The sequence below is a fragment of the Magnolia sinica genome, chromosome 14, assembly GCF_029962835.1.
Source record: "Magnolia sinica isolate HGM2019 chromosome 14, MsV1, whole genome shotgun sequence".
NCBI lineage: Eukaryota > Viridiplantae > Streptophyta > Magnoliopsida > Magnoliales > Magnoliaceae > Magnolia > Magnolia sinica.
Genome location: NC_080586.1, coordinates 3,426,600 through 3,442,596, shown reverse-complemented (window position 1 = coordinate 3,442,596; position 15,997 = coordinate 3,426,600). Strand labels below are relative to the sequence as shown.

Genomic DNA, 15,997 nt, shown 5'->3' with positions numbered 1-15,997 from the left:
TGAAGTGAGGCGAATGGACCGCGAAATGCACGAAAATGACCACGAAGTGAAGGGGCATGACCGTGAAATGCGTCAAAATGACCGTGAATCAACACGGAATTGGCGAGAATGACCGTGAAATGCATGGATATCACGGAATAATGACTTTGTGTAAGCATTCAATCTCCACTGTTTTCTATTATGTGTCACATTGAACTTTGAATCTACTTCATTTTTGGGTACATGAGAGTGAAATGAAAGGAATTGACCATGAAATGCATTGAATTGGCCGTGAAGTTAAGCGAAATGACCGTGAAATGAAGTGAATTGATTCCTTAACCACTATACCATAACATTTTGTAGCTAAGCTTAGAGTCTTTCGCTTCCGTGTTGTTTTAATGTCATTGAAACCCTTTTAGGGGTCGCCGAAGTTTTGGATCATTATGAAATTTATTTTTCCTTTTCATCTCGGTCTCTGTGACCTTACGAATAGATTGGATGGAAAATAAGTGTTACGGTGGGCTTTACAAAAGTTTCAATGGTGAAAATCAATTTTTTGCTAATCTTTGTGGTCTGGTCCAGTTGATCGTTGGATATGTTTTTTTTTTTTTTTATAATGCTCCGAAGTAATCTTGGGATGAACGTTGTGGATATAATAAATACATAACTGTGGGGCCATGTAACTTTGATTTCTTTTGAACCGTTCGTACAACTCGGAGTTCCAGGAGCGTCAGCGCTCGTCTTCGAGCACCAGCCAGTAGGGGCAATTTCGACCTTTGGCTAGGCGTCCATACAGCTGGGGCTTATTCTTGCAGGGTAAAATGAGGTGGGCTTGGTCTCGTAAATGGGCCATAAATGGGTCGTACAGTCGTAAATTTCTCCTCCTCTCTCGAACCCAAGACCTGCGTTCCGCCCTCTCTTCGCTGCCGCTGCCAACAGCTTTTGTGGAGAGAGAGAAAATGGAGGGAAATTGAGAGAGAGAGAGAGAGAGAGAGAGAGAGAGGAAAATGGGAGAAGATCAGATGTGCTTGGAATGCTTGCAGCAACGAATCCAAACCGATTTTTCGGATAAACTCATCTTTCGTTACGGGATTTCCGATTCTGCTCTTCCATTCGCTTCTCGGGCTGTCGTACAGGTATCATACCCTTCTTTAGTTTGAAAATTACTCCAAACAAGACTCGATTGATAATTGTTGGAAAACGTATTTAGCTTGCATTCCATTTCATCGAATAACTGAATTTTGGTCATTCAGATTCTTGGTGTAATATATGCCATTGTTTTTCGTTTCTAGAGTGGATCATTGAATCGAATTCCACTTTGTTGTGCTTGACGTACATGGGTTAGTTCATCGATGATGGGGCCCACAGTGGCTGCATAAGTAGATGATCAGGAGTCGGGATGGTCCATTTGATCAATGCCTAGTGGATAGGCGGCTTTAAATATATCGAGTATGTTGGGTAATCCTATCTGCCCGATTGGCGGCCTTCAAGTGGACGGTTAAAAAGTGAAGATGATCAACTGGTGAAACCAGGTGGCTAGAATTTTCTTCTGGTCTGGTTTCTCTACAACAACACATCCATGGCAAGGCCCACCGGGTGGATGGTCCTGGCCAATAAGTCTGTCATTTTAAGTGAATTGTGCTAAGTTGAATAACAAAATTTGGGATGCAAGTCTAATTTTAAGATTGGGATTGCTAATCATAGAGATATAAAAGGACTGCTTTGGGATTGTACTAAACTATTGTGTACTTCCCTTCGAGATTAACATTCCCAGTTATACTAGGATTCCAACATATAATTCTGATGTCTTGTTGCTGTGTTAGAAAATCCGCGTCTGTAGTTGTACTTCATGAACTGTTGGACTTCTGAGCTGTATATGATACCCAAATTCAAAGAACAGCCATTGGTAAATGTCCAACTTTTTTTAATAAGATGTTATGGTCCTGAATGCCAGTTTCTGATTGGTTAGCTTCCATTCTTTGAGACCATGTAAGCTGTTAATGGAAACTGTACTGCTAATCCAACCTCATTCATCAAATAAGCTGTTAATGGAAACTGTACTGATAATCCAACCTCATTCATCAAATAAAGATTTGGAACTACTAATCTTTTTCTCATTCATCTAGTAAAAATTCTGATTTACGTGAAGAAATACGCCGGCCGGGGGGGGGGGGAGCCGTGTGCCAGCCATATTTGGCATGCGTGGTGGCTTTCTTAGGGACTTACATTTTGACACTTGTATCCTGTAATGAGTACATATGGTTCAACCCAGAGTTGGATATTTGTCCAACAAGTGCCCATCCTTGTTCGGGTAGATTGTTCGGTCAGGTACCAGGACATTTCTATTTGTTTGCTTTCTTTCTCCATGGGAAGAACCACCAATTCAACCATAGGCCAAATTGCTCGCAAATAAACTAACTAAAGATTCAGATCTCTATATTTATTATGTGGATCAAAAAGAGGGCACCAAAATAAACGGTGTTGTGTTATGGCCAAGATGCCAAAATTATGTGGATAAATATATGGCTTGCGTATAATTCCTAATCGCTTGGGGGGACACGGTATGCTCTTTTGGCATTTCTTAGTGCAGCAATATGGTTGGTAGATCAAAAAAGGCTACTAATCCCCCTGCGGTTGTAGAAGAGACACAAGATAAGAGACAATAAGTCGAGGCCGTTGACATTGATGCATGATCCTCATCTCAACCGAGTGCTACTGTAGGAGAAGTCGTGAATCATATCCTCGAGATGTGAGGAGATTTGCGGTAGATCGTAGAAGGCAATAGGGCCCATGCAGAGAGCCTTGCCAGATTGATCGAAGGTTTCTTTGAGAGACTTTCGACGTCAGTAAACCTTCAACCTGCTAACAATTCCCCAGTGGAACTAGACGCAAAACGACAAACTACACCCCTCACAAGGGTTAGTCGAGCCAAACCCCAAGGCAGCCATGTACCACCTCTAGTGGCGATAAGGAGAAACGGCCAACAAGAGTTTGCATATCCCTAGAATGTCTATATTCCTAGGGGACAATTTCACTTAGGCACCATTAGCTTGGGGGGAAACCACCGGTGCCACCGTTGTCGTAAAATTACTATCCTAGAGCCAAATACCTAAGGGGGCAACCTCCTGTGGTGCCGATGACACAACAGGGCTATCAGAGGGCTGAGATGCCTGAGGGCTAATCTCTTATCTCTCAACCCCTGATGGCTAGAAATCAAGTGGCGCAAAAGTAATATCTTGCGTAGCCGCAATGCTGTCTCGGCTGTGATGATATCACAAGACTTATACAAGAATATGGTGTCCAACCTAACGACTGATGAGCTGCTCAACCAATCTTTTAGAAGCCCTCTCTTGACTAGGTCGATTAATATTTTGAACTGCCTAGGGGGTTTAGGGTCCTTGAGTTCACTCTTTTTCGAGGAATGCGAGTCAACCACTATTGAGCATATCAGTTGGTTCACTATGCAGTGTGGTGAAGTTTCAACCCATGTCTTTTTGAAACTTAGGCTGTTCAGTAACTCCTTGATAGAAGCGGCCTTTACTTGGTTCATAAATCTTCACCCTAATTCAATCTAGACTTGGCTCAAGATGGAGGAGAGATTTCACTTGCAATTTCACTGGAATGAGCCTGAAGTTTCTACGACTGATTTGTCCAGACTCCGTCAGTTACTTGGCAAATCAGCCGAGTGATTTATTGCCAGGTTCAAGAGAGCTAAGAACCAATGCTCCGTGATTCTTCCTGAGGCTGAATTTGCCAAACTCACCCTTGATGACATGGACTTCGAGCTCCGCAATAAGTTTGAAGGCATGTATTTTGGGACTTGTTTGAGCGATCGGCCCGAGCCACTCATTATGAGTGGATTCTCCAAGAAAAGAATTAGAGACTGAACTCATCATAGGGCACATACTAACACAACCCTAATCATGAGTTGACAGTCGCGTAAGTGGTGGCCAAACGAGCATATATTGTTGTTGTTCAATTCGGATGCATGGCCACACGTGTTTTGAATAGCTCAAATTTGGTCAATCGTGTGTAATTAGGGATAGTGCCGAGCTTGCCAGAGTCATGCTTGATTCGAATCGATTGAACACTTGTGACCTCAGGCGCTAAACTAGTCGGATTAAGATTGGACCTATGAAGGTTGATCTAACTGTTCAGCTATCGATGTTATAACGATCAGACGATTTAGAAGGGGAGAGTTAGTCCTTCAAAATGAGATCTTTTTGCCATGCGTTAAGGACTTTTCTTTCAACAGTGATAGCGTTTTTAGGTTTCTTAGTAATGCGATGATGGATGGATATGATTAAAAATTAAGGTTAAATCACTGATTTCATTAATCAAAGAAGGTGAGTAGTACAATCAACGAATGAAAAAGTAAACTAAGCAGAGAAACAAAATAATCACCTACGACTGCCTGTGTGGACAGAACAATCGAGGTGTGGATTCTGCAGGACGCGACCGGTGTGATCTACCAAGTAAGAAATTGGTGATCGGTGGGATCCGACTGCGGAGGTTGTGGATATTTAATCTACTCCTATGGTGTACTGTAGTGATGACGCTAAATAGTAATGGATATAAGTTAAATTAAGGAATTCGAACTTGCTACAATATGGCCGAATAGAAGTGAAATATCTAAGCTAAGAAGCTAAAACTAGGATAAGCAACTTTGCACTGTAGAGATTTATTGATTGTGTGTGGCGAGGGCCCTTTTTAGCCGACTCCAATGGAGTCGTGTGCCAACCATATTTGGCATGCATGGTGGCTTTCTTAGGGACTTACATCTAATGCTACCATAGTTTGTACTTTTTGGCTCTAGTGTGTCCCTTACTTTTGACTATATGAGATCCACATTTTGACACTTGTATCCTATAACGAGTACATACAGTTCAACCCTCAAGATGGAGTTGGATATTTGTCCAACAAGTGCCCATCCCTGTTTGGATAGATTGTTTGGTGAGGTACAGGGGCATTTCTGTTTGTTTGCTTTCTTTCTCTACGGGAAGAACCACCCATTCCAACCATAGGCCAAATTGCTTGCAAATAAACTAACTAAAAATTCAGATCTCTATACTTATCATGTGGATATTCAATTCTTTAGTGGGTTATTCCGTCGAGCATCGTTGGGGTATGCTTTTCCCTTGCATTTTATATGGCTATAATAAGATGGGATTTATTTCATTCTCTGGGGCTGTTTAATTCCTCTGATTTTATTTCTTTATTTTTTTGCTACGGGTGTATGAAATCTTCACTTTGTAATGCAGATCGGCTTGAGTAGTGGAGGAGACAAAGTAGTATGGTAATTCTTTAGATTCTTCATGTATTGTCATATTCTCAATTGTTATTTTCTTTTTATGTCAACTCTGTGCTTATCCCATGACAATATTCTTCACTTATGATGATTACTTTCAGCGAGGAGATTTCGCCTCAATTAGTATTGGCAGTAGTAGCAAATCATGAAGATGAGTGCCAGTCAGAATATGTGTGAGACTTCTGATCTCTACTTTAGCAGTCGAATATTTAAGATCTTATGGACCTATATATGACCTAATCCTCCTGTTTGCAGGGATGGGTACCCTTCCGAAAATGTCAAGGATAACAATACATATGGAAAGAATAATACACCTTCTTCAGATATTGGTCAATGCCCGGCTGAAGCCAGTTTTGGAGTTCTCAATGATGAGATTGTGTCACTGGCCTTCACAGAGGATGATCCTCAGTGCTCGGTCAACTTCAGCAGCACAACCCCAGCGGTAGTGGAGTCTGAAATTTCCAGTACTAGTTATTCCCACATATACTCATGCTCAAGGGCAATTGCTGCATTGTCTCCGGTTGCTTATGTTGGCATTGGTTCCTACTCCACAATTGAGGACCTTGTTCACAAATATTTATCTGGTTGTCTTGAAGATCATATAATGTCATCACTTAATCTCCTCATTGAGGGAAAGCAAACAGATCAAGATGTTGCAAATTTTCTTGGTTTAGTTGGACTGCCCTCATTTACTGAGGGCAGTATTGCTGGGTGCGTGAGGCATCCTAACATAGCCCCTGTTTTGGGCATGCTAAAAGTGCCTGGATATATCAGTTTACTGTATCCAAAACCTCCTTATACTCTGGAAAATATTCTGCACTATAGTCCCAAGGCACTGAAGTCTGATTGGCATATTAGATTTTTAATCTACCAAATACTCTCTGCCTTAGCATACATCCATGGTCTAGGGGTTACCCATGGCAATCTATGCCCATCCAATATAATGTTGACAGATTCATGTTGGTCTTGGCTTAGTATGTCTGATAAGCGACGAGTAAAAGGAAACTTGAGGTCGATGAATAAACAAGTGCCTTCCATATCTCCGCCAAGGGTAACATGCTGCATGGAAAATTGTCCTTCTCAATCCCTTTATGCTGATTTGCAACTGTCACCTTCTACAGATTGGCACTGTGATTTCAAGCGGTGGTGGAAAGGTGAATTGAGTAACTATGATTACCTCCTTGTATTAAACAGATTAGCTGGGAGAAGATGGGGTGACCACACGTTTCATATAGTCATGCCCTGGGTTATTGATTTTAGTGTGATACCTGATGAAACTTCTGATGCTGGTTGGAGAGACCTTCGAAAGAGCAAATGGCGATTAGCAAAAGGCGATGAGCAGTTGGATTTCACCTATTCAACATCTGAGATTCCACATCATGTTTCGGATGAATGCCTTTCAGAATTGGCAGTCTGCAGTTATAAAGCAAGAAGGCTACCTTTGAGTGTACTGCGTTCAGCTGTTCGTTCAGTTTATGAACCCAACGAGTATCCTGCAAATATGCAGAGACTTTACCAATGGACTCCAGATGAATGTATTCCTGAGTTTTATAGTGACCCTCGAATTTTCATATCTCTTCATTCTGGGATGAGTGATCTGGCTGTACCTGCATGGGCAAGCAGTCCAGAAGAGTTTATTTCCTTGCATCGGGCTGCTTTAGAAAGTGATCGTGTCTCACGACAAATTCATCACTGGTTTGACATAACGTTTGGATACAAGATGTCTGGTGAAGCTGCTGTTATAGCAAAGAATGTTATGTTGCCCACGGCAGTGCCCATGATGCCGAAGTCAATGGGACGCCGTCAGCTCTTCACTCGACCACATCCAATGCGCCGAGGTTTTGAGCCAAACTCAAATTATATCTCAACAGAGCCTGCACCGCTTAGCTGTCAATTGCAAGGAAACCAAAGCAAAATAAATTCCAAACTGGTATCAAAAGATTTTTCGGATCCTATACAGGTGGCCTCCGAGAAATTCTTTACAGAGGCCAATGATTTGGGAAAATTGGAAGAAGCAATTTCATTTTGTGAATATGGTCGGAATTTGAGTCCCTGCTATACATTCCATCAAGATAATTTTGGTGAGAACACCTCTAGAGAAAAAGAGCTGACAAATGAGCATTTTAAAAATAAGATGCCAAGTGTGCCACGTGGTGACTCCTTGGAGGTATCTGATATTGATTTAAGCAGCCTTCTTGAATATCTTGAAGCTGATGACAGCGTCTCTATGGGCTTTCAAGAGTTATTACTGTGGAGGCAGAAACCATCTCTGGGATCCTGTTCTCAAGATGCTGCAGGTGACATATTTTCTGTTGGTTGCATGCTGGCTGAAATGTATTTGAACAGGCCACTTTACAATCCAGTCTCTTTTGCTGCATACTGGGAGAATAGCATTTTACCTGGACTGATCGAAGAGCTTCCTCCCCATGCTAAACTGCTTGTTGAAGTATCCATCCAAAGAGATTGGGAGAGGTAAGGTACTCATGTGCAGTTTATGATAAATATCCTTTTGAATGCTAGTATAATATAACAAAAATCAAGAAATTGGGCAGTTTTTGTAGTCATATTTTTAGGAGCCACGTTTGAACCGTGGGTATGTGTTGGCAATTGCAATAAAAATTATAGAAAATATATTCTGTGAACAGCACTTTTTTTTAAAAATATCTATAACTAACTTATAAGTTACACAAACACAGAAGTAAATGACTTACAACTTCATCCAAACAGGATAGTAAGTGACTTTCATACTTTAAGTCACAACTTAAAAAACTTACAGGTGTTTGGATGCTAATAAACCAAGCTCTCAGTCTAAGGCCATGGTTCCCCCCTTGGGACTTTATGAAGTGGATGGTTATTTGTTGTCTTCTTCTCAACAGTTTTATTCTATGTTGCATTTTATCACCACACGTAATAATATCTGATTGTTCTCTTCTATTAGGAGGCCTTCAGCACAATGTTTGCTTGAATCACCATATTTCCCTGCAACAGTGAGGTCAGCATATTTTTTTCTTGCGCCACTTCACCTTTTGGCGAGAAGCGGCTCACGTCTTCAGTATGCAGCTAAGTTTGCAAAAGGAGGAGCCCTGAAATCCATGGGAGCATTTGCTGCAGAGATGTGTGCACCCTATTGCTTACCACTCATCATGGCTTCTTTATCGGATGTTGAGGCCGAGTCAGCATTATACTTGCTGATAGAGTTTTTGAAGTGCTTGAAACCTCAAGCAATAAAGACTCTGATCTTACCTGCCATGCAGAAAATTCTACAGGCCAGTTATGAGATCTATGATTAAGTTAGATTACTCTACAGCTTCTTTGTTTCTTTTCAGTTTTCATCATCTATCTGTTTCTGAATGGATTATTGGATCCTGATGCATTGGGACACGAAAAGTCTCTGAGTGCATCTGTTTCGTACAAGTGGACCCCATGGTTTAGTCTTCAAACTGTTGATCTGATGGGCTCATCGCGGAGGGGAGATGTCCCACAAATATGCCATATTGAAAGTTGCTAATCCTTACATCTATAGTTCTGAATATCGGTATTGGGGGCTGTATTGGCCCAACGAAAAGTCAATATGATACAGGTGTATCATATCCACATCGGTCAAATTTTATTTTATTTATTTTTTTTATGCCAAATAATAAAGGAAAATATTAGAAAAAAGGGAAAAAAATGATACGATTTTATTTTATTTATTATTATTATTTTTTGTATTTATAAATAATGGATCTCTAAAAAAAAAAGTACATAAATAATGGTGTATCAAACCATTCTTTGATGAGAATGTTGTTTGTCGGCTTGATCTATTGAAAGTCAACCTAATGGAACCTAATTGAATGCAAATGGAGAATGATTTAGTGGGTTAGGGTATATTACATTGAAATACAACAACAACAAGAAGAAAAAGTGATGGTTCACCCTTTTTTCCAATTTTTCCCATAATGGTTAATTTTACTCTAATTCATCGAATCCTTCTCCAATCTTGTGCTTTGATCCCCAAATAGATGTAAATCTAGTCTGAAATGACTTTTTAAGCTTCCTTCCTATTTAAATGAAAAAAGAAAAGGAAACTGAGAATGGTTTGGAAAAAAAAATAAATTTCAAATTTGGGCCTTTTGGGCCGTATCAGTCAGGTTGATATGGGTTTTTTTTTTTTTTTTTGTGGACAGATTGATTCAGACTTGCATTTTTGAAATATCCGATTCAGACTAGTATTGCACATCATATCTGACGAATACAAATACGATACGGTTGTATCAGCCATTACGATGCCATGTCTCATCATGACCTACAAATAGATGGGCAAGGAAAAAGGCAATATGAAAAAAAAGAGGCTTAGATAGGGTGGTTAGGAACTTCAATCTGAAAGTTCTTTCAGAGTTCCCCATCCAAAGTGTGGCCATCAGATCAGTAGTCTGTCCGACCAATCTATGGGTACCTGAGGACATTATTCACATTTGAATGCATCAGGGCCTGATAATTCAACTGTTATTGAGCAGTGGAAAATAAAATACCTTAATTGCGTAAGTTTCTTACCTAACAAGTCATTTTTTTTTTCCTGCAGGCAACTGACTATTCTCATCTTAAGGTTTTGCTCCTCCAAAACTCGTTTGTGCGTGAGGTATGGAAGCAGGTGGGTAAGCATGCGTATCTGGAGAAAATGCATCCGTTGGTCATCTCAAATTTATATGTTTCACCTCATAAGAACTCAGCTTCGGCAGCTTCCGTGCTGCTGATTGGCTCCTGCGAAGAACTTGGCATACCTGTAACAGTTAACCAGGTTAGCATTTGCTCATATGGTCATCGTTATTGTTGATACTTGATTTTCTATGATCTAATCAATCTATAAAATGGGTTAAGACGAAATTTGGTTTATGGAATACTAACCTTTGAATCCTGATCCAGACAATCTTGCCTTTAATCCACTGTTTTGGGAAAGGAATCTGCACTGATGGAATTGATGCCCTGGTTAGAATTGGTATTTTCAGTCCGTTATATGTTCTATTTATGTTTAGGGAGTATTGCTGGTTTATCATTTCTTTTTCTTTTTTTTTTTGTTATTCCTTGTTCATGGTTTTTATGTCAGTGTTCTTTATTGGCTTTTCCAGGTGGGCTTCTGGGAGAGAACTTTGTTGTCAGGCAACTTCTACCTTTGCTAAGGAATGTTATTGTTTCTTGTATTGATGTTTCATGCATTGATAAGCCCGAACCTCTGCAGAGTTGGAACTCTTTAGCACTGATCGATAGTCTGGTAGCTTTAGATGGTCTGGCTGCAGTGTTGCCAAGGGAGGTGGTCCTCAAGGAGCTGATCCAGGTGTTGTTTTGGTTGATTTTATTCTAGTACAGTGCACTGCATGTTCATTTTATTCTTGAAACCGTTCCTGCTATTGATAATGCAAGTTCTGTATGTTTCAGGACCAAATCTGCCTCCATGTTAAGGTTCTTACGCAGGTCCATCTGGAGCTTCCTGTGCTTCAGGTATGATTCTTATCTTGGTTTAGATGTTTCCTTTTCACATGTCATGCTCATTTTAATTTGTAGGTTTCTGCAGTATGTCATTGCATGGCATCTTCTTGTGTTGATCACACAACAAAATCAAATCTCATCTACTCTTTCATTGAAATTATCATTTATTTTTTCTTCGGGGCAGGTTGCTGCGACTACACTGATTGCAGTTTGTCAGAGGATTGGACCAGATTTCTCAGCTTTACATGTCCTGCCACAGCTTAAAGAGCTGTTCGGTGAACTTGCATTCTCTCAGGAGATAACCACTGGTGCTGGTTCCTCGGGCAGAAGCCTAAAATTTTCCAGATCAAAGATAGATGAAGAGGCTCTAATTGGAAATCGCATGGACCTTGTGTAGGTGCCATTTAACATTCAGTCATTTGCTTAGAAAGCCTTTTTACTGTGAATTAATAGCACTATAAGCATTATTATCATATCATGATATCTGAGGTTGTTTGGTTTTTTACAGGTTGCTTTTATATCCTTTTTTCGCATCTCTTCTAGGTATAGAGAAACTGCGCCAGTGCTGTGCCACATGGTTGCTTCTAGAACAGTACCTTCAGCGTTTTCACAATTGGAAGGTGAGCTAGTTTGTTTTGGACTACTATGAGTTTCGTCTTTGTTGTTGCAAACTGTATTGGTTTGTTTCTGCAGATTACTGTTTCTTCTATGTCATCTTTCTTGGCTTGTTGTGCAGTGGGAATATACAGGGGATACATCTAAAAATGCTGCTGAAAGCATAAACGCTCAAAGGCCCATTTTCAGCAAAATTCCAACTTCTGAATACAACCCAGCTAGGCTGTTGCTGAATGGTGTTGGGTGGTCTATACCACAATCACAGGGTGCTAGAGGTGGCAAGAGCTCGATGAATTATAAGCCACCAGATGATCCTCAACGAACTCCACTCATCAAGCATGTAGCCACGTTGGGTCCTGGGAAACGTGAGCCATGGTTCTGGTTCCCTAGCCCTGCTGCTAGTTGGGATGGACCAGATTTTCTTAGTCGCATTGGGGGCCTAAAAGATGAACTTCCTTGGAAGATCAGGTCTTCGATTATTTGTTCTGTACGCGCACATCCTGGGGCACTGAGAACCTTAGCTGTTTGCCATGATGAATGTACAGTTTTCACAGGAGGAGTTGGTCCGGGATTCAAGGGAACCGTTCAAAAGTGGGAATTGCCAAGAATGGACTGTGTTTCTGGTTATTATGGCCATGAGGAGGTTTGCTTCTTTCATTTGCCTGTTGCCCAATGTATTTGGTGCTTTTGAGAGATTCACCCATGCCATTTGTCTGCTGGAAAGCCTAGAAGCAGATAATAAAGCCAATGTTCTTTCTTCTTCTTCTTTATGAGTTTTAGAAACACATGCTTTATTAAATTGGCTGTAATATGCATGCGCACACGGAAAGCGAGAGGCTCACACACTGGGGCTTTAGATGATATTTTAGGTCAAAATTTTCAGAAACTGAGATGATATTTGCTTACCTAACAGAAGAATGCTGAATTTTGAATATACTTTTTTTAATGAAACGTCAATTACAATTACATCTTAGTTATACTTCGTATCCTTTTTTTTTTCCTTTTTGAGCGGTCGTAGTTATACTTGTTAGAGAAGAAAAGAATTTGAGAGAAGAAAAGGAGTGCTTGGGGTTGGATGTGGTACAAATACAATTACGTATATGCCCTCAAGGCAAAAGAGTGACTAAAGAGAGAAGAGATGACAAATAAGGAAATAAGAAATAAACTACTAAAGCCTAAAAAACCAAGAACTAAAGACCCATAGCTCATGGGCCCAACAAGGCCATGAAAAAAAAAAAAACACACACACACACACACCTATACTCCCTCTCAAGCTGAGGTATATATGTCAATCACGCCTAACTTGTCAAGAACACGTCGTTCAATTTCTATAGTAAAAGCCTTAGTGAAGATATCTACTAATTACACAAAAGATGGAACAAAAGGAGTGGAAATAATGCTAACAACAACCTTCTTATGAATAAAGTAACAATTAGCTTCAATATGTTTTGTTTTGTCATTAAAAATGGGGGATTAGAAGCTTTGTGAACGGCAACTTGATTGTCAATCCCAATTTAGTAGCAAAGCTTATCAATTATATAATTTCATATAATGTATTTGCCATAGCACGATACTTAGCAGTAGACCAGGCAACAACTGTTTGCTTCCTAGTCTTCTAGGTAACTAAACTACCGCCGAAAAAAAAGTATAGTAGCTTGTTTTAGATTATCGATCATCTGGGGAACCTGCCCAATTTGAATAAGAGTATCCTTCAATATCAAGATTATTAAGACAACTAAATAAGATTGCCACTTCTTGGAGGGGATTTAATGTAGTGTAAAATGTAGCGAGCTACTTCAATGTAACCTAAATGGGGAGCATGCATGAATTGACTAACCAAAATCACTGCATGAGATAGATCTAGGTGAGTCATTGTTAAATACATCAATCAACCAACCAAGCATTGGTATATGCGAGGACCATAAAGAAGTTCTCCATCATCTGCCTTGAGCTTCTTATTGACTTCCAATGGAGAATCAATAGGTTTGAAAGGATGATTACTAGTTGAAGTTAACAAATCAATAGCATATTTTCATCTACATATTTTTGTTGACACCAAATGATGCCTTTTTTAGAACAAGGGACTTCAATTCTAAGAAAATATTTTACCGGTTCGAAATCTTTGATGTCAAACACCTTGCTCAAATATAATTTCAACTTAGAAATACCATTAACATCATCTCCTATAACAACGACATCATCCACAAAGATTTAAATCATTGGCGTCTTGCGTTGCTCGCAGGAGTATTAAGTGGGAAAGAAATAAGAGGTGCTTCAGGGACTCTAGCCATTTCATGGGCTTTCTCTCGTGTAAAGTTTTTTCGTTGATTAAGGAGTGCGATTCCTAATTAGGGGCGTGGTTCTTGTATTTTTGTCTTGTTGCTTCTTGGTTCTTTTCTTCTTCTTGTCTGCTTTCTATTATTTTCTTAGTCGTGCCCCTTGGGCCTTCTAATAAAATTAATCTTAAAAAAAAAAAGGATGCCTCTTAACAAACACAGTATGATCGGGGTGAATACGAATGAATTCAATATGAATTAAGGCCCAATTAAACTTATCAAACTACGCTTGAGAAGCCCGCTTAAATCCATATATTACCTTCTTAAGATGACATACCTTCCTTTCATCCTCTTTTAAGCAAATCTAGGAAGAAGCATATACACCTCTCCTCAGTCAAATTACCATTCAAAAAAGTATTCCTCATGTAGGGGCCCATGCATATTTGCAGTAAGAGAAATGATCACCTGTACAGAGTTCATCTTAACAACAGGAGCAAAGGTGTTAGAGTAAATCCTAACAAGAAGTTTGTGTAAATCCTTTTAGGTGTGTGCGTGCATGGGCCTATTATTAGAGGCAAAAGGATTGGCTGCTTGACCACGAGGACATGCCAACCGTGAAGAACCCATGATGGGGACATCACGCGCACATGCGCATTCACGCCGTCCCCTACGCACGTACGCCAGAAGGAGGGCCCCACCGTTGATCTGGATCGATGACGACGTCTAGGGAGGGCCTCCTAGTTAGAGGATGGAGTTTTGGTTCAAGAGAGTGGGCCCGATAGCCAAGAAAAGCCCATTATGGGATCTCATGATCGCGGCCCACTAGTCGGATTGATTTCATATTTTAGGTTTTGCTTATTTATGTTATTAGAACACCGTGAACGCTTTAGATTTCTTTGATTGATTTTTATTTTAATTTACTTCATCGCCAAGTAATAGGTTGCGCACATGGCGCGAGTTTTGGGGTATAAGGTTTTCCTTATAAATTGGCACCCCTTGTAGTTCTTTTGATTCATTGAAGATTAATAAAAATTTTCCGTTTTCCTACTCGCTGAGTTGTGAAGCCTAATTGGGTGCGAAGCCCTCCCTTCATCGAAGGGTTAACTACCGTGGTGTGAAGCCACATCTATCCCGATTCGCCCCCATCCATCGCCATCTCTACGACCCATCTTCTACCATCCCTTTTTCTTATCTCACCCCATCATCTACACTTCGAATTAATCATCTATTGCAGCAATTCTCCTCCCCACAGTAGAATTTCAAAATTCGGCCCTACAAGAGGGTTGAAACTTCGGCGGAGCACCATGCACAAACTGTATATCGAAACGAGTTGATATTTGGGGGTTTTGGAGTCCATCCGTGGCCGACCAGGGCCAAGGTGGCCTTTTTCTGAATAGTGGGCTCCACACATGTGCGGCCGGGATCACACGCACATGCGTCTGGGCCATTTTTGTTGTCCACGCATGCGGTACTTCTTTGGTTTGTCTCCCTCCTCTCTTTCACTCCGCTTTCACCCAAAATCCCTAAACCTAACCCTAAATTATTCAAATCTCTAATTTTATGCCCCTTTTATTACCCTAGGGTTCCTCGAATTTGAATTTCTGAATCCCTTGGATTAAGGACTGATTACTATGCATGTGTGGATGATTATTTCTTATATTTGAGTATCGTTTGGTTCATAATTTTTTTTGATCCAGCCCTACCATGTGTAGGCTTGGACCCGCATAGATTCCCCTTAATTGAATGTTTGGACTTTCATGTGGGATATGGAATTTGTGTAATTGTTTCTGAACTAACGTGATCTTAAGCCTGAAATCTCGCATATCATATTTAATTTTCATGTCCTGCATCAAATTTGGTATCAAAGCCTAGGGTTCTTGTAGGGGAATTCATTACATGTGTAGGGTTTGATTGTTTATGTCCATTACGCATCAATTCTCATCATATATGGCTATTTAGAGGTCCATAAACCCTGACATAAGCTGCTGAAATTTTCTGTTATCCCCTTATTTGAATTATTTTAGAACATAGTTTTCTATTTCTAGGATTAGAAACTTTCCTTTTCTGTTTTTTTAGAAACTTTCTTAATCTGTTTTTAGAAACTAATTTCCTTTTCTTTTTCTTTGTTAGAAACTAGTTTACTTTCCTTTTTCTTTTTTAGAAACTAACTTACTTTTTATTTTTAGAAACTTTCCTTTTTTCCTTTTCTTTAGAAACTAGGTTGTTTTTTTAAGAAACTTTTTTAATTTGTATTTTTAGAAGCTTTCCTAATTTGTTTTTAGAAACTTTCCTTTCTCGTTTTTAGAAACTAGGTTGCTTTTCTTTAGAAACTTTCCTAATTTGTTTTTTGTTTTTT

General features: G+C 39.9%; 1 protein-coding gene across 8 annotated transcripts in view; it reads left to right on the top strand.

Moving 5' to 3' along the window:
* Nucleotides 1-906: 906 nt before the first annotated feature.
* LOC131225196 (protein GFS12) overlaps nucleotides 907-15,997 on the top strand; it is a 32,713-nt gene continuing 17,622 nt past the window's right edge. For 2 of the 8 annotated variants that reach the window (XM_058220670.1, XM_058220669.1), the window contains exons 1-12: nucleotides 907-1,115; nucleotides 5,241-5,275; nucleotides 5,389-5,460; nucleotides 5,543-7,759; nucleotides 8,226-8,553; nucleotides 9,849-10,064; nucleotides 10,190-10,262; nucleotides 10,393-10,598; nucleotides 10,700-10,762; nucleotides 10,935-11,143; nucleotides 11,259-11,370; nucleotides 11,487-12,008. In XM_058220670.1, the coding sequence (XP_058076653.1) occupies nucleotides 987-1,115; nucleotides 5,241-5,275; nucleotides 5,389-5,460; nucleotides 5,543-7,759; nucleotides 8,226-8,553; nucleotides 9,849-10,064; nucleotides 10,190-10,262; nucleotides 10,393-10,598; nucleotides 10,700-10,762; nucleotides 10,935-11,143; nucleotides 11,259-11,370; nucleotides 11,487-12,008 (4,182 nt within the window). In that variant the 5' untranslated portion in view covers nucleotides 907-986. Of the gene's footprint in view, nucleotides 1,116-5,240; nucleotides 5,297-5,388; nucleotides 5,461-5,542; nucleotides 7,760-8,225; nucleotides 8,554-9,848; nucleotides 10,065-10,189; nucleotides 10,263-10,392; nucleotides 10,599-10,699; nucleotides 10,763-10,934; nucleotides 11,144-11,258; nucleotides 11,371-11,486; nucleotides 12,009-15,997 lie in introns of those variants that run through there. The other 6 variants (XM_058220671.1, XM_058220672.1, XM_058220668.1 and 3 more) reach the window with 4 other exon arrangements.